The sequence below is a fragment of the Melospiza georgiana genome, chromosome 8, assembly GCF_028018845.1.
Source record: "Melospiza georgiana isolate bMelGeo1 chromosome 8, bMelGeo1.pri, whole genome shotgun sequence".
NCBI lineage: Eukaryota > Metazoa > Chordata > Aves > Passeriformes > Passerellidae > Melospiza > Melospiza georgiana.
Genome location: NC_080437.1, coordinates 32,150,629 through 32,166,633, shown reverse-complemented (window position 1 = coordinate 32,166,633; position 16,005 = coordinate 32,150,629). Strand labels below are relative to the sequence as shown.

Genomic DNA, 16,005 nt, shown 5'->3' with positions numbered 1-16,005 from the left:
GGCGGCGGCGGCCGCGCGCAGCCGTGAGGGGCGGGAGGCGGGCCCGGCCGCCATTCCCGCAGGAAGAGGAGGAGGAGGGCAAAGAGGAGGAGGAGGAAGCGGCGGTGATCCCCGCGCTGGGCTGGCGAGCGGGACTCGGCGGCCGCAGGGTGCCGGCAGCCCCGCGGCGAGGCGCGACCCCGCCATGCCGTGCGTGGGCGACTGGCTGAACAGCCCCCTGAGCATCGTGCAGGGCATCTTCGGTGAGGCGGGGCCCGCGTCCCCGGGCGGCGGCGGGAGCGCCCCACGGGCGCCCGGAACTGGACGGCGCTTTCCCTCGTGGGGTGGTGGCGGGGCCGCCTCTGTGTCTTATGTATCTCTTGTGTCTTATGTATCTGTTTTATGTCTTATATATCTCGAATACAGCGTGTGTTTTGTGTATCTCGTGTGTCTCTGAGTTCCGGCAGCAACGCGTGCTGGCTGCCCGCGCTGCCGAGCGGTGCTGGTGGTACCAGCGCTATCAGCCGCGACTTAATCTTTTTTTTTTAATATTATTTACTGTTATTTCAGACCCTGAAAATTAAATATTTTCTAAAAAATAGCGACATTAAATTTTGCGGTGCCTCGGCTTATGCCTGTCCCCACTGCGGTGTTGTTTCCCTCGCTGCCAGCAATGGCTCTGTGCTTCTCGAGTGGTGTGAAATGGGAAGTCAGTGAATTGCAAGGGGAATAAATGAGTCCGAGATGCACTCTCTTCCCCAAGATAGAAGTGAAAGTTGGGTTTGTTTGGTGTGCTGGGAGAATGCTGGGTAAAAGTCTCTGACGTGGTGATAACGGGCACGTTGATATGTTGTTTGTTGTAGCCCAAAATGCTCCAAACTCTGACTGGGAGAAGAAGGTAACCGAATACTTCAAGGAGAAATTAAAAGAAAATAATGCTACTAACTGGGTAAGAGTGTTTTTTTTTTTCTTTTCGAGTTATGCTTTTTCTTAAGCTCTGTTATTTTTTGCACTTTATTGCAGTGGCTTGCTTTTGATAAAGTCCTGCAATTTCACGATAAGCGTGCAGCTGAATTTCATGCCCAGGCTTTGGGATGTGGAATTTGCACCTCGGCTGCCTTAACCTGAGTGCAAAGCCGGGATGTGAAATCCCAGCCCGTCCATCCCCTGCCTTCTGCACCCTCCTTCCCCCAGGCCATCGCTGCCGGCTGCTGCCACTCTGTAGCACAGTCAGTAGATGGCAGGAGATGACAAATATTGTCATTTTTGGGGAAGTGTGAGTCCTCACCGTGCACCACAGGCTGCTGGTTATAAACCCTTTCTCTCATCAGCTTTTATCACAATGCAAAACTTGTGTGGGTTGAATAAATAGTTGCGTGGACCTTCAGGTTTTAAGGAAAAAAACACTTTTCCTGCTAAAACTGTGCTTTATTGGGCTGAGTCAGGCCTGGTTTGTGCAGTTTAGCAGGGAAGCTGTGCTTTAGGTTTTAAAAATAAAGTGTGCACAGTTGAGTTCAAAAGCTGATGCTTTTCTAAAAGGCTGTAGCAGAAATGACATAATGGGACTGATAAGGGGATGAGAAAATTTGAGATCAAATCTGTTCTACCTGTTACTAAAACCAGGTGAAAATAATTTTTCTTTCTCTGTCAATGAAAGTATTCTGTATTTAGTATTAAATGGTTGCCTAAGTCAAAGCATTAATGGCAAAATTTGAGTAAAATTTACATCAGAAGGAATTTAATTCATACTTTCTTGCTCAAAAAAATGAGGGGCTACACTTTTGTTAAAATACCACTTCCTATAGTGCCACTTACACTTTTTGTTGCGTTTTAATGTTGGATGTAGCTTTTTCAACAAATATTTTGTATTCAGATCTAGAAAACCCTATTCATATTGCAAGTTCTTTGAAGTTATCCCATGTGTTTAGGCATTGATTTTTTTTTTCTTTCTGTTTTCCCATTGTCGTGTAAAACTGTGTGAAAAAGACTTCCCCAATATGGACTTGGAAATTAACATACAGGTTTTCCAGGACCTTTTGTTATAAGAAATTGTGCATGCAAATTGCTCTAGTACTGCTGGTTACATTGCACATGGTGGAAGTGCTGTTAAGTAGAAATAAGATAAGTGATAAATTCTGTTTAATCCTGCAGCTGCAATAATTCTAATTTAAAAGTTGTTCTCAAATATTGTACAGTTTTCATACAGTTCCAGTGACCTATAACCAGTATTTTGGACTGGAAGAATTTGGGAACTGTTAAGAATTGTAACAATTATCTGTAACAGCCATTGCAGGAAGATGTTGGGATAGATACACTTTGTTACTACTTAAATTGGGATGGGAGATGCACTCAGAAAATATGGTGTGCTATAAATATAGGAGTTTGATAAGGAGGATACACTGGATGGTCAGAGAATTAAGTTTTTGTGCTGGTTTTGGCTCACTTCAGAGCACTGCTCAACATATACCAGTTGTATGGAGCAATCTCTTTTTTTCACAGGTCCCATCACTGAATGATGTTCCTGTGCATTACCTGAAACCCAACAGCTTAGTGAAATTTCGCTGCATGGTTCAAGATATGTTTGATCCTGAGTTTTACATGGGAGTCTATGAAACAGTTGACCCAAACACAAATGCACGTGTAAGTGAAATACTGAGTTACTGTTTTGTCATTTTACTCATTCTGGTCCTTCAATTTCTCTAGTTTGTGAGTTAAACCTGTGGAGTGTGGACACTGATAGTAACTGTGTTCAGCTCAAGTGGCATCAGTAAAACATAACCTGTTACATTTCTGTTGAGGAATAGAAAATGTTAAAATGATGAAATGTTTGGCTGGATGTCTGTGAGGGGCTTTGGGCTTCAGTGATTTTGGTGTGATTCATGTTCAGGATGATGTCAGAAACAGAATGATTGCATTGCCTTTTCCCTCTTGACAGGTTTTGCATTTTGGTAAATACAGAGATGTGGCAGAATGTGGGGTAAGTTCTATAAGTTACATGAACTTAGAGAAGAAATATTGGATGGAAAGTTGTAGTTTTATGTGTGACAGAGCTTCTTTGGTCCTTGGCAGTGGATTCCTGAAGATACTGCTCTAAATGCAAAGTCAGTCTTTGGTTTGGAAAGCAGAGTATTCATAACTGCTCACTGGCATTCTAATTTCTGCAGGCTTCCAGCTGTTTCTGTTGTATTTAAAATTTGTTTTGGTTGAGTGGAGGGGGGAGTGCCCATGACCTTGAAACTCTGCTATGCAAAATAGTTACTTTTGGTAGTGCAGTGCAATTTGAATCAAAACATTATATATTCACTTTTTCCTGAGTTATGTAGTCTTGCATGCTAATTGTAACTTCTGGCTGAGTGAATCTGTGGGGTTAGCTTAAAAAAAGAAAACAAACTGTAATCAGGTTTTTGACAAAATTTCTCTTGGGATTGCAGCCTCAGCAGGAAATTGATTTGAACTCCTCACAAACAGTCACCTCGGAGAGACAGACTTTCTACTGTGTTCCAGTGCCTGGTGAATCAGCATGGGTGAAGGAAATATCTTTTTTGCCTGAGCCAGTGCTTTGTTATACAATCAGTGGTCACCAACTAATTAATTAGATTTAAGGAATAAGTCCATTTAAAATTTCTTTTTTTTTAAGGGAATCTGGAGAGGTGATAGGTGTAGAAAGAGGAAAAAATAAAGTTGATGCTGTGTAATATGCACAAAGAGGATGCAAATGAATTTAGGGGCATTTATTTTGATTTAGTAGACATTTTTGCTTGGGAGAGTCGTGAAAATTTCTGTTAATTCCTAATTGTAAATGCATAGGGAAAGAGAAACTTCAGTTGAGCCATTGGCATTTTCTACAGCAGGACACTTACACAGTGAGAGTCTCCTATAAAACACCTGTAGCTGAGCATGTTAAGAAGAGGATTTTGTTTAAAAAAACCAACATTAACCTTTAGTGTGGGTGAGTTTTCCCTGCTCAGTGTGAGGCTTCCTTAACCCTTGGCCCACGCCTACATCAGTGCCAGCCAGGCCCGGGTGAGCCCCTCCACCTCCTACACCCCCAGCCGCCACAAGAGGAGCTACGAGGAGGATGAGGACATGGACCTGCATCCCTCCAAACAGAAGGAGCAGCACGTGGGTAAGAGCTGCTCAATGGATGTTCTGGTGTCTTCCCAGGATTTGGCAAAAATTCATTGCTAAGAACTGAAATATTGGCAATTGGTTTCATTGTTATCGTTGTTGCAGCCTTTAGGATTTGGAGGCTTTGTTGAAGTCTGGTTTGATTTGAAGGAGTGTGGGAGAGCCTGTACATGTGTGTTGTATGACTTTTTATATGTGTGTTGTATGACTTGCTGACAATCTACAGAAATTTTTAATATAAACTGGGTTTTATGCATATTCTGACCTGGTTTTTTTAAGTGAAGTGCAGAAAAATATTACCTTTGCAGTCCTATGCACTGTAGAAAAAAAATCACTCCTCTGGTTTAAACTTTGCATTTTGAAAATCAGGTTTCTGGCCATGTTTGGGTTTCCAAGACACATAGATCTTTGCCAGAACTCTCTCTCCCACTTTAATTTGATTACATATAGTATGCACTTGTGAGACTTCTCATATGAAGAGTATGTTCTGCCAAGTATATTGCATTATTAAATATTCTGGTCTCAGATGTCTTGTTAAATTAGTTTTATTCTGAAGAAAGTTGTTCAGTTCTGCGTTTCTTTTTAAAAAGCCTGCAAATCCTGTGTTTTTCAGGCAGTGGAGGTGATATCCATGGATGTGTGGAGCCAAAGAGATTAGAAACAGAAGCTTCTGCAGGTCATCATGTCATTTCTCCCAACTGCTCCCCTCCACTTGACCTAAATTTTCCCTTGCCAGGAGAGAAGGGACCAGCATGTCTTGTAAAGGTGAGAGATGCAGAGCTGTGCTCTCAGAATCAGCCTTGCAGTGGTTTGTAGGCACTGAAATGTGTCTCAAATCCAGAATTTTGTTTCCAGAGATAATTACATTCTTTCTCTTCACTAACACAGTGTTTCTCTTCTTGAGTGCTGCATTTGAATTGCTGGAATCCTTCAGCACCATTTACTAGAGCTTGCACCTTCTCACCCCATTTAGTTAAAAAAAGATTCCAGTATTAGATGCTTGAGGGTGCAGCTGGTATTGAGCCCTGGTATTTTTCTTTCAGGATATTTCCTGTAATTGAAAAACAGCTGTGAAAAACCAAGCTGAAAATCCAATAAACTACACATTTATGTATTGAATTTGAAATAGTCCTTGATTCACTGCTATGTTGTATTACTATGAAACTTCACACAAAATTTCTCTGCTGTTGCTGTATTGACTTCTCTGCTATTCAGCAAGTCTTGATGAATCAGAGTAGAATGCAGTTGTTTACACTCCTGTGGCAAGGAATGCTAATAGAAAAAGTATGGAAACATAAAATTCCTGTCAACTCACTGCCAAGTCCCTTTTCCAGTGTAAGCTTAGTGACACTGAGGGCAAGGAGAGACCTCTTCACTCAGACTGTTCTCAGGCCACAGCTGAGATTCCTGAGTTTCATTTATCTGACAATTTTTCTGCTGTCCTGCATCTGGCCCATCTGCCTCAGCATTTTATTTTTTATTTTCTGTTTGGGGCAGATCTATGAGAGCTGGGAGAGCTTCAAAGTCAATGATGTGCTGGAGGTGTTTGGTGTTCTGTCTGTGGACCCAGTGCTGAGCATAGTGAACAGTGAAGAGAGGTAAGGCTGCCCTGAAATGCAGTTTATATTGCAGTGAGCAGACAGGGAAATGTGTAAGTACATGGTAATTGTGCTTGAGAAGTGAATTTTGTTGTTTTAAAATAGCTTGATGAGGAAAGTGTTACATCCAGCATCCTGGAAACTGAAGGCCAATGTGCTGTGGTACATCCATATCCTTGGATACCCAGTGCATCTTTTTTTAGGTTGCTGTACAGTCTGCAAAGCAGAAAATGTTTCTGTAGCTAAATGTTTTGTGCTCTTTCATGTGTACCAAACTTTCAGTGAATGAGTGAATAGTGAACAAAGCTTTCAAGGAAGCTTTGAAATTATAAATGTCCTTTTGAAGTAATTTCTAAGTCCCTGGAAGTTGTTACCAGAAATGTAAACATTTCTGAAGAATATAAAAAAAAAAGGTTTGCATGTCTGCATCCAGAATGATAGTGACCAAAATGAGTAAAAAATGGGTTGATTTTTCATTAATTAAGGTACCTCATCTTCTTAACCCACTGATAGAAACTTCCAATTTCACCTGTTGTTCTGCAATTCCTTGCCTGACAAAATACAAAATCATTTAGGATGCAAGAAGTCAATTTTCAAAATAAAACTCTTGAGCAAAATCTAACATAAATACTGCTGATGTCTTGAACCATTGCACTCTGAATCATTTCTGTTGGTGAGTTTGTTCATCTCTGGCAAGTAGGACACCCAGAGTGCAATGTGAATCCTTTATAGTGCCAACTTCTTAAAAATTACCTCAGCCTGGTCAGCTGCTTTTTGTTATCATCTGTGTGACAGCTGATCCCACACTGACAGCTCAGTTGCTCTCTCACAGGTGCTTGTGGGTTTTTCCCTGTGTCATTCTGTAACAAGAAGACAAAATGGTGGCATTTAGCAACATTTTGAATACAAAATAGCAAAATAATTTTGAATACAAACAAAACAAATCTCTTTTAATGGAAAGAGTGGATAGTGGGTGGATGAACTGCTGAAGTGGCTTTGAAATAATAAAGCCTGACAGTTTTTAAAACCAGTACAAGAAGATGAAATTTGTGCTAAACTTTACTGTCATCTGATAGAGTCACTTTAGGAATTTTGCTTTCTAAAAATGAAAATGAAAACCTTGAAGAGATTTTGTAAGACATCTTCAGGGAGAGCAGTTGTGTATCTGGACTCTTAAATTAAGAGGTAATACCTCCAGGTTCCAGCAGAGGTACATTAGGGTTTATTTATTCACAGTTTTTTTACTCAGCCAGCGACAGAGATGTGATGTGACTGTCTAGAAGATCTTGTCAGGCTCCAGAACCTGGTGGGATGTGAAAATCCCACATGCACTTACAGAGACAAATGTAATAAATGACCTTATTTTTTAAAAGCTGTTGTTTAGATTTCATTCAGTACAGGCTGGGCAGAACAGTATGTGATATTTTACTTGAAGCTACAGCCTGTATGGAGCAAATAATAAATGTCATTTTATGGCTTGATTATTTTCTGAAAATAATAGAATCCAGATATTTTGGGTCAAGCCTGCTTTGGTGTTAATAGGTCATAATAATGTAATAATGTAATTGTAATTCAGTATTTGTGGTGTTCATAAAGATCCTGAAGAAGGTGGTTTGAGTGTGGCAGGAGTCAGCAGGAGCTGGGAGTGGATGTTGTTTGTCCCTCTGTTCCTGGCCTGCTTCCAGCTGTTCTGGCTCACAGGGACAGAAATTCCCTGGGATGTTTGTGAGTCCAGCTGTGCTGTGTCCTCTCCACAGGGACAGCTCCAGCCTGGATCCCATGGAGTGCATGGACACCATGGAGGAGCAGAGGGTGCACAGCCCCCCAGCCTCCCTGGTGCCCAGGATCCACGTCATTTTGGCCCAGAAGCTGCAGCACATTAACCCCTTGCTGCCTGCCTGCCTTCACGAAGAGGAGAGCAAAACCTGTGAGTGTCTGGGCACTTTCCAGCACATCTGAACAAATTCTGCTTTGCTCAGAGGCAAATGCCTCAACAGCAGGGTTTGAGTTTAAATCTTGGGAAATGGAAGAACCATGCAGTGCTGCACAGGATGCAGATGTTTGTGTTTATGTGATGTTTACATTTTATTTGGCTGAAGTAAAAGTGATTTATGTGGAGTTTGGTTTTGCATTCTACGTGCCCAAGGATTTTACCAAGTTGTTCAGCCATAAGATTTGATTTGTTTTCACACAGAGTTGTGAATTGCTGGAAAATCAGATTTCCAGTTTAGTGTGATATTGGAAATAAGAAACATACTGCTAATATAGAGACTCCTAATACTGTGCACAAAATAAGGCAATTCTGCTTTTAAGCAACTGTGCTATTTCTTGTTTGACTGCTATTATTTTTCACTGAATTATTGCATGCAGACCTCTGGTATTTATGACTTTCTTCTTTGAGTGCCTTGTATTGCTTGTTTTGAGCAATATGTTAGAAGTTTTTTCTGCCTTTAATATAAAACAGAGCAGCTATGGATTTTATAAATTTGGCTCTACACTTTATACCCTGCTGCAAATGCATTACACAATATCTAATCTTTTTAAAAAATAATTTCCAAGGAAGTTTTGAGTGATTCAGGTTGTCCAAAGCCAGTTGAAAAAACCAATGGGTCTTTGTTTTTTTTTTCCTTGACTGCTTTGGAATAAACATTTTTCTTCATCAAACTGTGACAGAAAGTCAAATTTATTTAGAGGGAAGAGGGTGAGAAACAAGAACATTTTCTGACATTTGTCCTCTGCTCTTTTGCCAGTTGTTTCTAATTTCATGTCTGAGCTGTCACCAGTGAGAGCAGAGTTGCTGGGGTTCCTCACCCATGCCCTCTTGGGAGACAGTTTGGCTGCTGAATACCTGATACTGCATCTCATTTCTACAGTGTAAGTATTGACATGTGTGCTGAGAATTTATGTATTGAGCATTTAAAAGAAATCTCCTTCTTCACCATCTGCAAATATATGGCAGGAATAGCCTAAATAATACTTATTTCAGTAGTACTTTGTGCAGGTGGAGTTGTCCTGTCACAATACACACAAAGGCAGATTTCAGTGTCTGAAATAACAGTAAATATTGATAAAAGAGCAGCTTTATGGCAGTGTATACTTTCAGTGCTGCTTTGAGAGCTGACAAAATCTCCAAGACACCTTTAAACAGAGGTTTGAAAACATCTTTCTGCCTCTGGCTTCTTCTAATGAGTAGGACATGCCACTGACTTCCCAAAGCCAGCATTTCCTGACTACAGGAATTATTGCTTAGGTACTTTGTGGGAATTGGTTTAATTAAATGTAAGCCTGTTTATTGGTAAGTTGAAGTGACCTATTTAGCATGTGATAGAAATTTATTTTTATATTGATTTAAACTATGGGTGAAAGAGCAGCATCCTTGGACTGATTAAAATCTTAAGTGTGAAACTTCAGAAATTCTTTGTCAGGCCCAAATTTAATGTTAGTCATTTTAGTCTTCAAAGTCAAAATAGGTTGTTTTCATTCTTTTTAGTCCCTTAGAATAGAATGTATTTTCTCTCTTAGCTGGTATCACAAAAAGGCTGAGAGTTCTCAAGAATGGGGATGTGATACACAGTGAGAAGAGGGAGAGGAAAGCTGAGGGCAGGTAAAGGAGATGAACAAGTGTGATAAGGAGGGAAGTTGAGATTGGGCCGCAGAAAGGAAAAGAATGCAGTGTGTTCAGTGAGTAACAGCAGAGTACAGGGAGAACAGAATGTCTGGAAGGCCTTTGCAGGTGCCAGGCACTGTAAATCACTGCTGTTGTGTGGTGCTGTGAGGGGCAGCTTCAGCCTCCTGCAGGAGGAAGGCAGAGGAGCTGATTTTGGTCTGTATGTTCTGAAATCCTGCTGGCTGTCAGAGCTCCAGCTGCTAACACCTGTACCCAGTGTTAGCCAGGTGTTTGCCTAACCTGTGCTGCTTTTGGTGCAGCTATGGCAGACGGGATGTGCTTCCTCTGGGAAAATTCACCGTCAACCTGAGCGGCTGTCCCCGGAGCAGCGCCTTCAGCGAGCACCTGTACCGCCTCATCCAGCAGCTGGTGCCAGCAGTGAGCATTGCCTGGGCAGGGCTGGGGGGGGTGTTCTCACTGGTACAGCCTGGCCAGGGTGGGCTGGAGTGCTCTCCTGCTCCCCTGTAGAGAGCAGGTAACAATAGAGATGGGGCTGTGCCTGGGCAGGGCTGGGGGGGGGTGTTCTCACTGGTACAGCCTGGCCAGGGCGGGCTGGAGGGCTCTCCTGCTCCCCATGTAGACAGCAGGTAACAATAGAGATGGGGTATGGCTGGGGGGTGTATTATCACTGGTACAGCCTGGCCAGGGCAGGCTGAAATGCTCTCCTGCACCCCATGTAGAGAGCAGGTAACAATAGAGATGGGGCAGGGCTGGGGGGTGTGTTATCACTGGTACAGCCTGGCCAGGGCAGGCTGAAATGCTCTCCTGCTCCACAAGTAGAGACCAGGCAACAATAGAGATGGGGTATGGCTGGGGGACCTGTTCTCACTGGTACAGCCTGGCCAAGGCAGGCTGAAATGTTCCAACACTTGGCCTAGAATGTATTTTGTCTTGCTCCCCAAGTAGAGAGCTGGTAACAATAGAGATGGGGTATGGCTGGGGGATGTGTTCTCACTGATCCAGCCTGGTCAAGGCAGGCTGAAATGTTCCAACACTTGGCCTAGAATGTATTTTGTCTTGCTCCCCAAGTAGAGAGCAGGTAACAATAGAGATGGGGCTGGCCTGTGTGTTGAAGTCTGTGTGCCTCATCATCTAGGATGAATATGCAATGAAATCCTCTTCTCAGTGGTATTGAGCTGATAGGCAGATGCTGCATGCTTTATTTGGTCTTTCTGGGTTGATATGTGTAGACATTTGGGTTATTAAATTATGGTGTGTGATGGTGTTCACAGGGGTCTTAGGATGAGGGAAGAGATGAGAATGTTGACTCCATGTTTCAGAAGGCTGATTTATTATTTTATGATATATGTTACATTAAAACTATACTAAAAGAATAGAATAAAGGATTTCATCAGAAGGCTGGCTAAGAATAGAATAAGAATGAATGAATAACAAAGGCTTGTGACTGATTGAAACAGTCCAAGCCAGCTGACTGTGATTGGCCATTAATTAGAAACAACCACATGACACCAATCACAGATGCACCTGTTGCATTCCACAGCAGCAGATAACCATTGTTTACATTTTGTTCCTGAGGCCTCACAGCTTCTCAGGGGAAAAAATCATAAGGAAATGATTTTTCAGAAAATATCATGGCTACAATGGTGTCATTAGGGTTTACTCAAGTTTGTGGATACTGCTCTGCAGAAAAGCCACAGTAATTCAATTTGGGGTCACACACAACAGTATTGCTGCAATAAATCATTTCTTATTGAGCTCATCCTAGATGTGCAGAACAGGTAATAGGAATTCCTGACAGCAATATTTTCCTTTGGGGAATTTTGAAACACACAGCATTTGGATATTTGGGATAAAGCATTGCAGTGCCAAGTTCTGCTTTGCTGTGCAGGCTGCCAGGCCAGCTGCAGCTGCAGGAGCAGCATTGCCTGGGTGCTGATGTTTGTTTCTCCTTGCAGTCCTACCACCTGCGCATGAGCATCGAGAGCATGAACCACTCGCGCTTCATCCCCCACAAGGACTACGCGGCCAACCGCCTGGTCAGCGGGCTGCTGCAGCTGGCCAGCAACACCTCCCTGGTCATAGATGAGACCCAGCTGGAGCAGGGACAGCTGGACACTGCAGGTACACAGCTGGGTGTCTGCAAGCCCCTTTGGGAGGTTAAAAGCTGCTGTGTTTTTCGACACAGTGATAATCGTGTCCCGCTGATAAAGGGTCTAGTGCTAAACTCTTTGTGGCTTCCACATCCTATTGCACTGCTTTGAAGCAGCTTCCTGCAGCCTTCTCAGCCAACTTAAGACAAATTGGGAGAATTCTTCATTACCAAAATAACTCTGATTCACTGGAGTGGCCTTTCAGTTTCCTGTGATAGTGCATGAAGTGGGCAAAGCATATGCTGATGCCTTATGCTCTACATTTTTACTGTATATCTGGAAACCATCCCTGAGAACTGGAGAAAAAAGATTGCTATTACTGTGTTAAAAATAGTGGGGATTCTGTCTTACAAGCTGATGTAGCACTGTGTAGCGTGCTTTCAGCAGAGCTTTAGAAATTAATTTAATTATAACTCCCTTAAAAGAGCTGAGTTGCATTAAAAGCTCAGTACCTGGAGAATGCACAGTACAGGTGTCCTTGAGTCCTGGGGCTGTCCTGTGCAGGGACAGCAGCTGGAGTTCAGTGATCTGTATGGGTTCCTTCCAGCTCAGGAGATCCTATGAAACAACAACAGGAAATCACTGCAAGTAACTTAATTTTAAAATCAAAATGCTGTCTGGAGAAAGCTGCTTTGGGTTTTTTAATTACTGCTCTTAAAAGTTGCAAACTGAAATTACTAAATTTTGAATTTTCAGTATTTTTTGCTACTCAGCTTTAGTAAAGCTACAAAATTTTGCTAAAGAAAATAGTAAAATGACTAACAAGCTCTGCATTGACTGTTTCAAAAAAAAGTTAGGTAAAATATGATAAACTCCCATTATAGAGAATTCTTGCTGTGCTGGTTTATAGGTTTTCCAAAATGTTTGTCTGTAATGTTTAAAAATACTCAGCATTTAGTGAAAAAATAATATTTTAGATATTAAAAGTTGCAGATAAAAGGGCTTGGTAATTTTATTTCTTTTTTGCTGATGTGATATTATTTTCTACTGAATTTAGAGTAAAGAAGTACAAATTATTCATTTCTTACAGCAGCGTTGGGAACAAAATTTAATCCTAGAGAAGAGTGTCTTCAGATGTGGCAGTTGGTTTGGAGCTCTTGGAAGCTACAGCTTAGAAATTTCAAATGGAAAAATGTCCCAGAAGTCAACCCCAATATTAAATTTGTCTTTATTTGCTAACTTTGCCTTTATTTACACTGTACTAAATTATTACTAAGCTTTTAAAGGCAAAACCATAACAGTAGTTTTGTCATTTGACGCAGTAACTGCTGAGGAGAAATTCAGTTTGTCAGGTACATGTTGATATTTCAAAGAGAGCATCCCAAGGGTCAACCAGTTAATTTCTCAATATTTTAAATAACTTAATTCCAGGTAAGGCGAGTGAGTACCATTAAAAAAAATGGCAAAATTAAATTGCTGATGTTTTTCTGCTTTTGAGGAGAGATTTCCTTTTTTGGTTTTTCTCTCTGAATAGATACCTGGCTTTGTAGGGCCAGTGAAGACATGAGCTATAAACTCATGTACTAATGTACTAAGACAAGGGTTTAGGCCTGAAATCAAGAATTCTTAATTTAGATTCAGATTAAGAAGTGGTTGTCTGTGTCTGGAAGACACCTCAGACACAAGGAGGAACAGGGTGATTGCAGAATCCTCCTGCTTGCTGCTCCTTGAAAACAGATGGGAAACAGCAATCAGGGCTGACAGTTGTTTTGCTCCAGTGCTCAGGGAGTTTGCTGTTGCTCTTGCAGGTGTCCATAATGTGACAGCCCTGGGTAACCTGATCACTTGGCAGAAGGTGGATTATGACTTCAATTACCACCGGATGGAATTCCCATGCAACATTAATGTGCTGATCACTTCCGAGGGCCGCTCGCTGCTGCCGGTGAGGGAGGGACAAGTGGGGACAGGAAATGTCTTGTGACCAGGGAGGGTGTGACACTGGCAGTAGCTGCTGCCTGCTCCCTCGTGGCCAGAAAACAGACATGGAGCTTTGTTCCTCCTTCCTCAGCAGGGGTGGTGAGGTGGTGAAGGACCCAGGGTGGGTAAAGCTGCAGAGATGTGCTGCTCTCCAAGCCTCCCTCGGGCACGGTGGGTTCTGAGGTGATGGCACAGATGTGGCACTGCCCCTGCAGTACCCTGAGCTTGCTCTCTGACATGCCAGCTTTGTCCACTGAGCCTTGGCTCTCCTGCTTGGATCAGGAGCTGTTCAAAACGTGAGCTGGAGAGTATTTCAAGAATTATCTTACCTTGGTTCTGGGAAGTACTGACTTCTGCTCCTTCTGAGAGTAAATTAGTCTTGGAATAGAAAATAGTGGGACGTGGAAAGAGATGAAATGTGATTTTCTCTTTCAGTCAGATTGCCAAGTCCACTTACAGCCACAGATAATTCCCCCGAACATGGAAGAGTACATGAGCAGCCTCCTCACTGCAGTGTTGCCCTCCGTGCTGAACAAATTCCGAATTTACCTGAGTTTGTTGAGGCTGCTGGACTACAGTATATCTGATGAGGTGACCAAGGTAGGGACACTTCTCTCACATGTTTTCAGCTGTGTATTTGGATAGAAAGCACCTTAGTAGACAGTTACTGTACTTACCTTGTCAGTAATTCTCCTTCAAGTTTTGCAAAACCCAAATAGAAGCATTTTCACACCCTGGCTGTGCCTTCAAGGGTTTGTAAAGTATATACTGAATTTATTAGATAAGGAACAGCACATGTAACCTGCTTTCTAACACTCATTTTGAAAATGGGTTCTTTACAAAGATGAGAAGTAGCCTGGTTTTTCTCAGCAGCAATGAGTTGAAAGGTTGAAATCTAAAGGTTGGTACAGTGTTCTTATCTCCTCCTGGAGATCTGTTTTGCCCCATAATTCCACGCTGTGTTGTTCCAGGCAGTGGAAGAAGACTTTGTGGAAATGCGCAAGAACAACCCCGAGAGCGTCACGGCCGATGACCTGCACAAAATGCTGCTGGTGGCCAGGTGGGTGTGGTGCTCCTGTCACCACTCTGGGCTTCCCAGCCAGCTGCAGCTTGAGCCAGCACTTGGTCTGCAGCTGAATTGTGTCAGACCAGCCAGACAGAGGAACAAGGCAGAGGAGATTCTTAGATAGGCCAAGTATTTGCTTCCTGCTTTCATCCCTTGCTTTCTTACTCCTGAAGGCCAGCTGGGGCTGAGTGCGTTGGGCTGGGGCTGAGTGAGTTGGGCTGGGTCTGAGCTGTTCTGGGCTGGGTCTGAGTGAGCTGTGCTGGGTTTGAGCTGTTCTGGGCTGGGTCTGAGTGAGCTGTGCTGGGTGGCAGCAGCTGCAGGAGCTGTTCCTGACGGGCTCTCTGTGCTCCCCCAGGTTCCTGTCGCTCAGCGCGGGGCAGACGACGCTGTCCAGGGAGCGGTGGCTGCGAGCGAAGCAGCTGGAGGCACTGCGCAAGGCCAGGCTGCAGCAGCAGCAATGTGTCAATGGCAATGAACTTTAACACCTGCTGGATGTCACCCTGAACATGGCTCTAATCCAAGGTGCAACCCATACTAAGATTGGAATATTGTTTATACCAGTTTTTGTAGATAATTTATACCAAAAAGTTATGGATATTTACCCTTGCGGTCTGAACGCGCTTAACTCTGTTCAGCCACCTAAACATATTTTATGGAATTTTTTTGGACCGTTTTGTAATTGAAAATTGGTAACATTGAGCAAATTGTTTGATATTAAACTTTAATACTGAGGTTGTGTAAACTTACTCCCTTTAATAATAAGAGAATTTAAGCCAGAGCCCTTCATACATAGCAGTGGTCTGCTCTGTTCTGGAGGACATTTGTGCTCTCATTTCTGCTTGGCTGAATTGTGAGGATCAGAGCTCTCAGCTGGGCCAGCAGCTGCAGCTGGAGGAGGTGCTGACTTCACTCTCTGTGCTGTTCTGTGAGCTGGGGCAGGTCACACTCAGAGCAGCAGCAGCATCAGTGTGATGATATCAGTGTGGTACCAAGCAGTGATCTGACCAACTCAGGTATGAAAAATATTTGCCTTGTGCTTTGAGCAGACCATGACTTCTCACATTTCTCCAATGAGCTTTGTCCTGGTACAGCTTATTAAAAAAACCCACATTGGCTGGACAGTGGGTGATACTCCTGTGCTCACACAAAACACATCTTTACTTTCTGCCTTGGCAGTACTGCAGGGTGGTGAAATGGTTTATTTAGTGCTTTCTGCTGATTGAAATCACAGGGACAGGAACCCCCTTTTTATGGTATTTTCCTGTTCTAAACATGAGGGCTTTTGCTGTACAGCCAATCTGGATATTTTGTCTCTTCCCACTAATAATGAGTACTTATTATGAGAAACATTTTTTGTGTATCCTAAATTTGAGCCAAGCTTGGTGCTGTTTGAAATCACTTAGAGCTTATTTCTTTTCTCTTTTTTTTTGTTTTTGAGCACTAAAAATGAATATTCATGGTTTTGTCTGACTTGTGCTGCATTACTGTGAAGTGAAGCAACTGAACAAATGAGGAAGGAAATGAACACTTTTCAAAAGG

At 42.7% G+C, this 16,005-nt stretch overlaps 1 protein-coding gene across 1 annotated transcript; it reads left to right on the top strand.

Annotated features, from left to right (window-relative positions):
- The first annotated feature begins 104 nt into the window (after positions 1–104).
- Positions 105–15,933, top strand: MCMBP (minichromosome maintenance complex binding protein). Its single transcript, XM_058029615.1, has 16 exons — positions 105–242; positions 843–928; positions 2,479–2,619; positions 2,915–2,956; positions 3,411–3,512; positions 3,976–4,105; positions 4,721–4,872; positions 5,605–5,705; positions 7,463–7,632; positions 8,456–8,579; positions 9,633–9,750; positions 11,289–11,454; positions 13,232–13,365; positions 13,836–14,000; positions 14,372–14,460; positions 14,822–15,933. The coding sequence occupies exons 1-16, from the start codon at positions 185–187 to the stop codon at positions 14,946–14,948; spliced, it is 1,905 nt and encodes a 634-aa protein (XP_057885598.1). The 5' UTR covers positions 105–184; the 3' UTR covers positions 14,949–15,933.
- Positions 15,934–16,005: the final 72 nt, after the last annotated feature.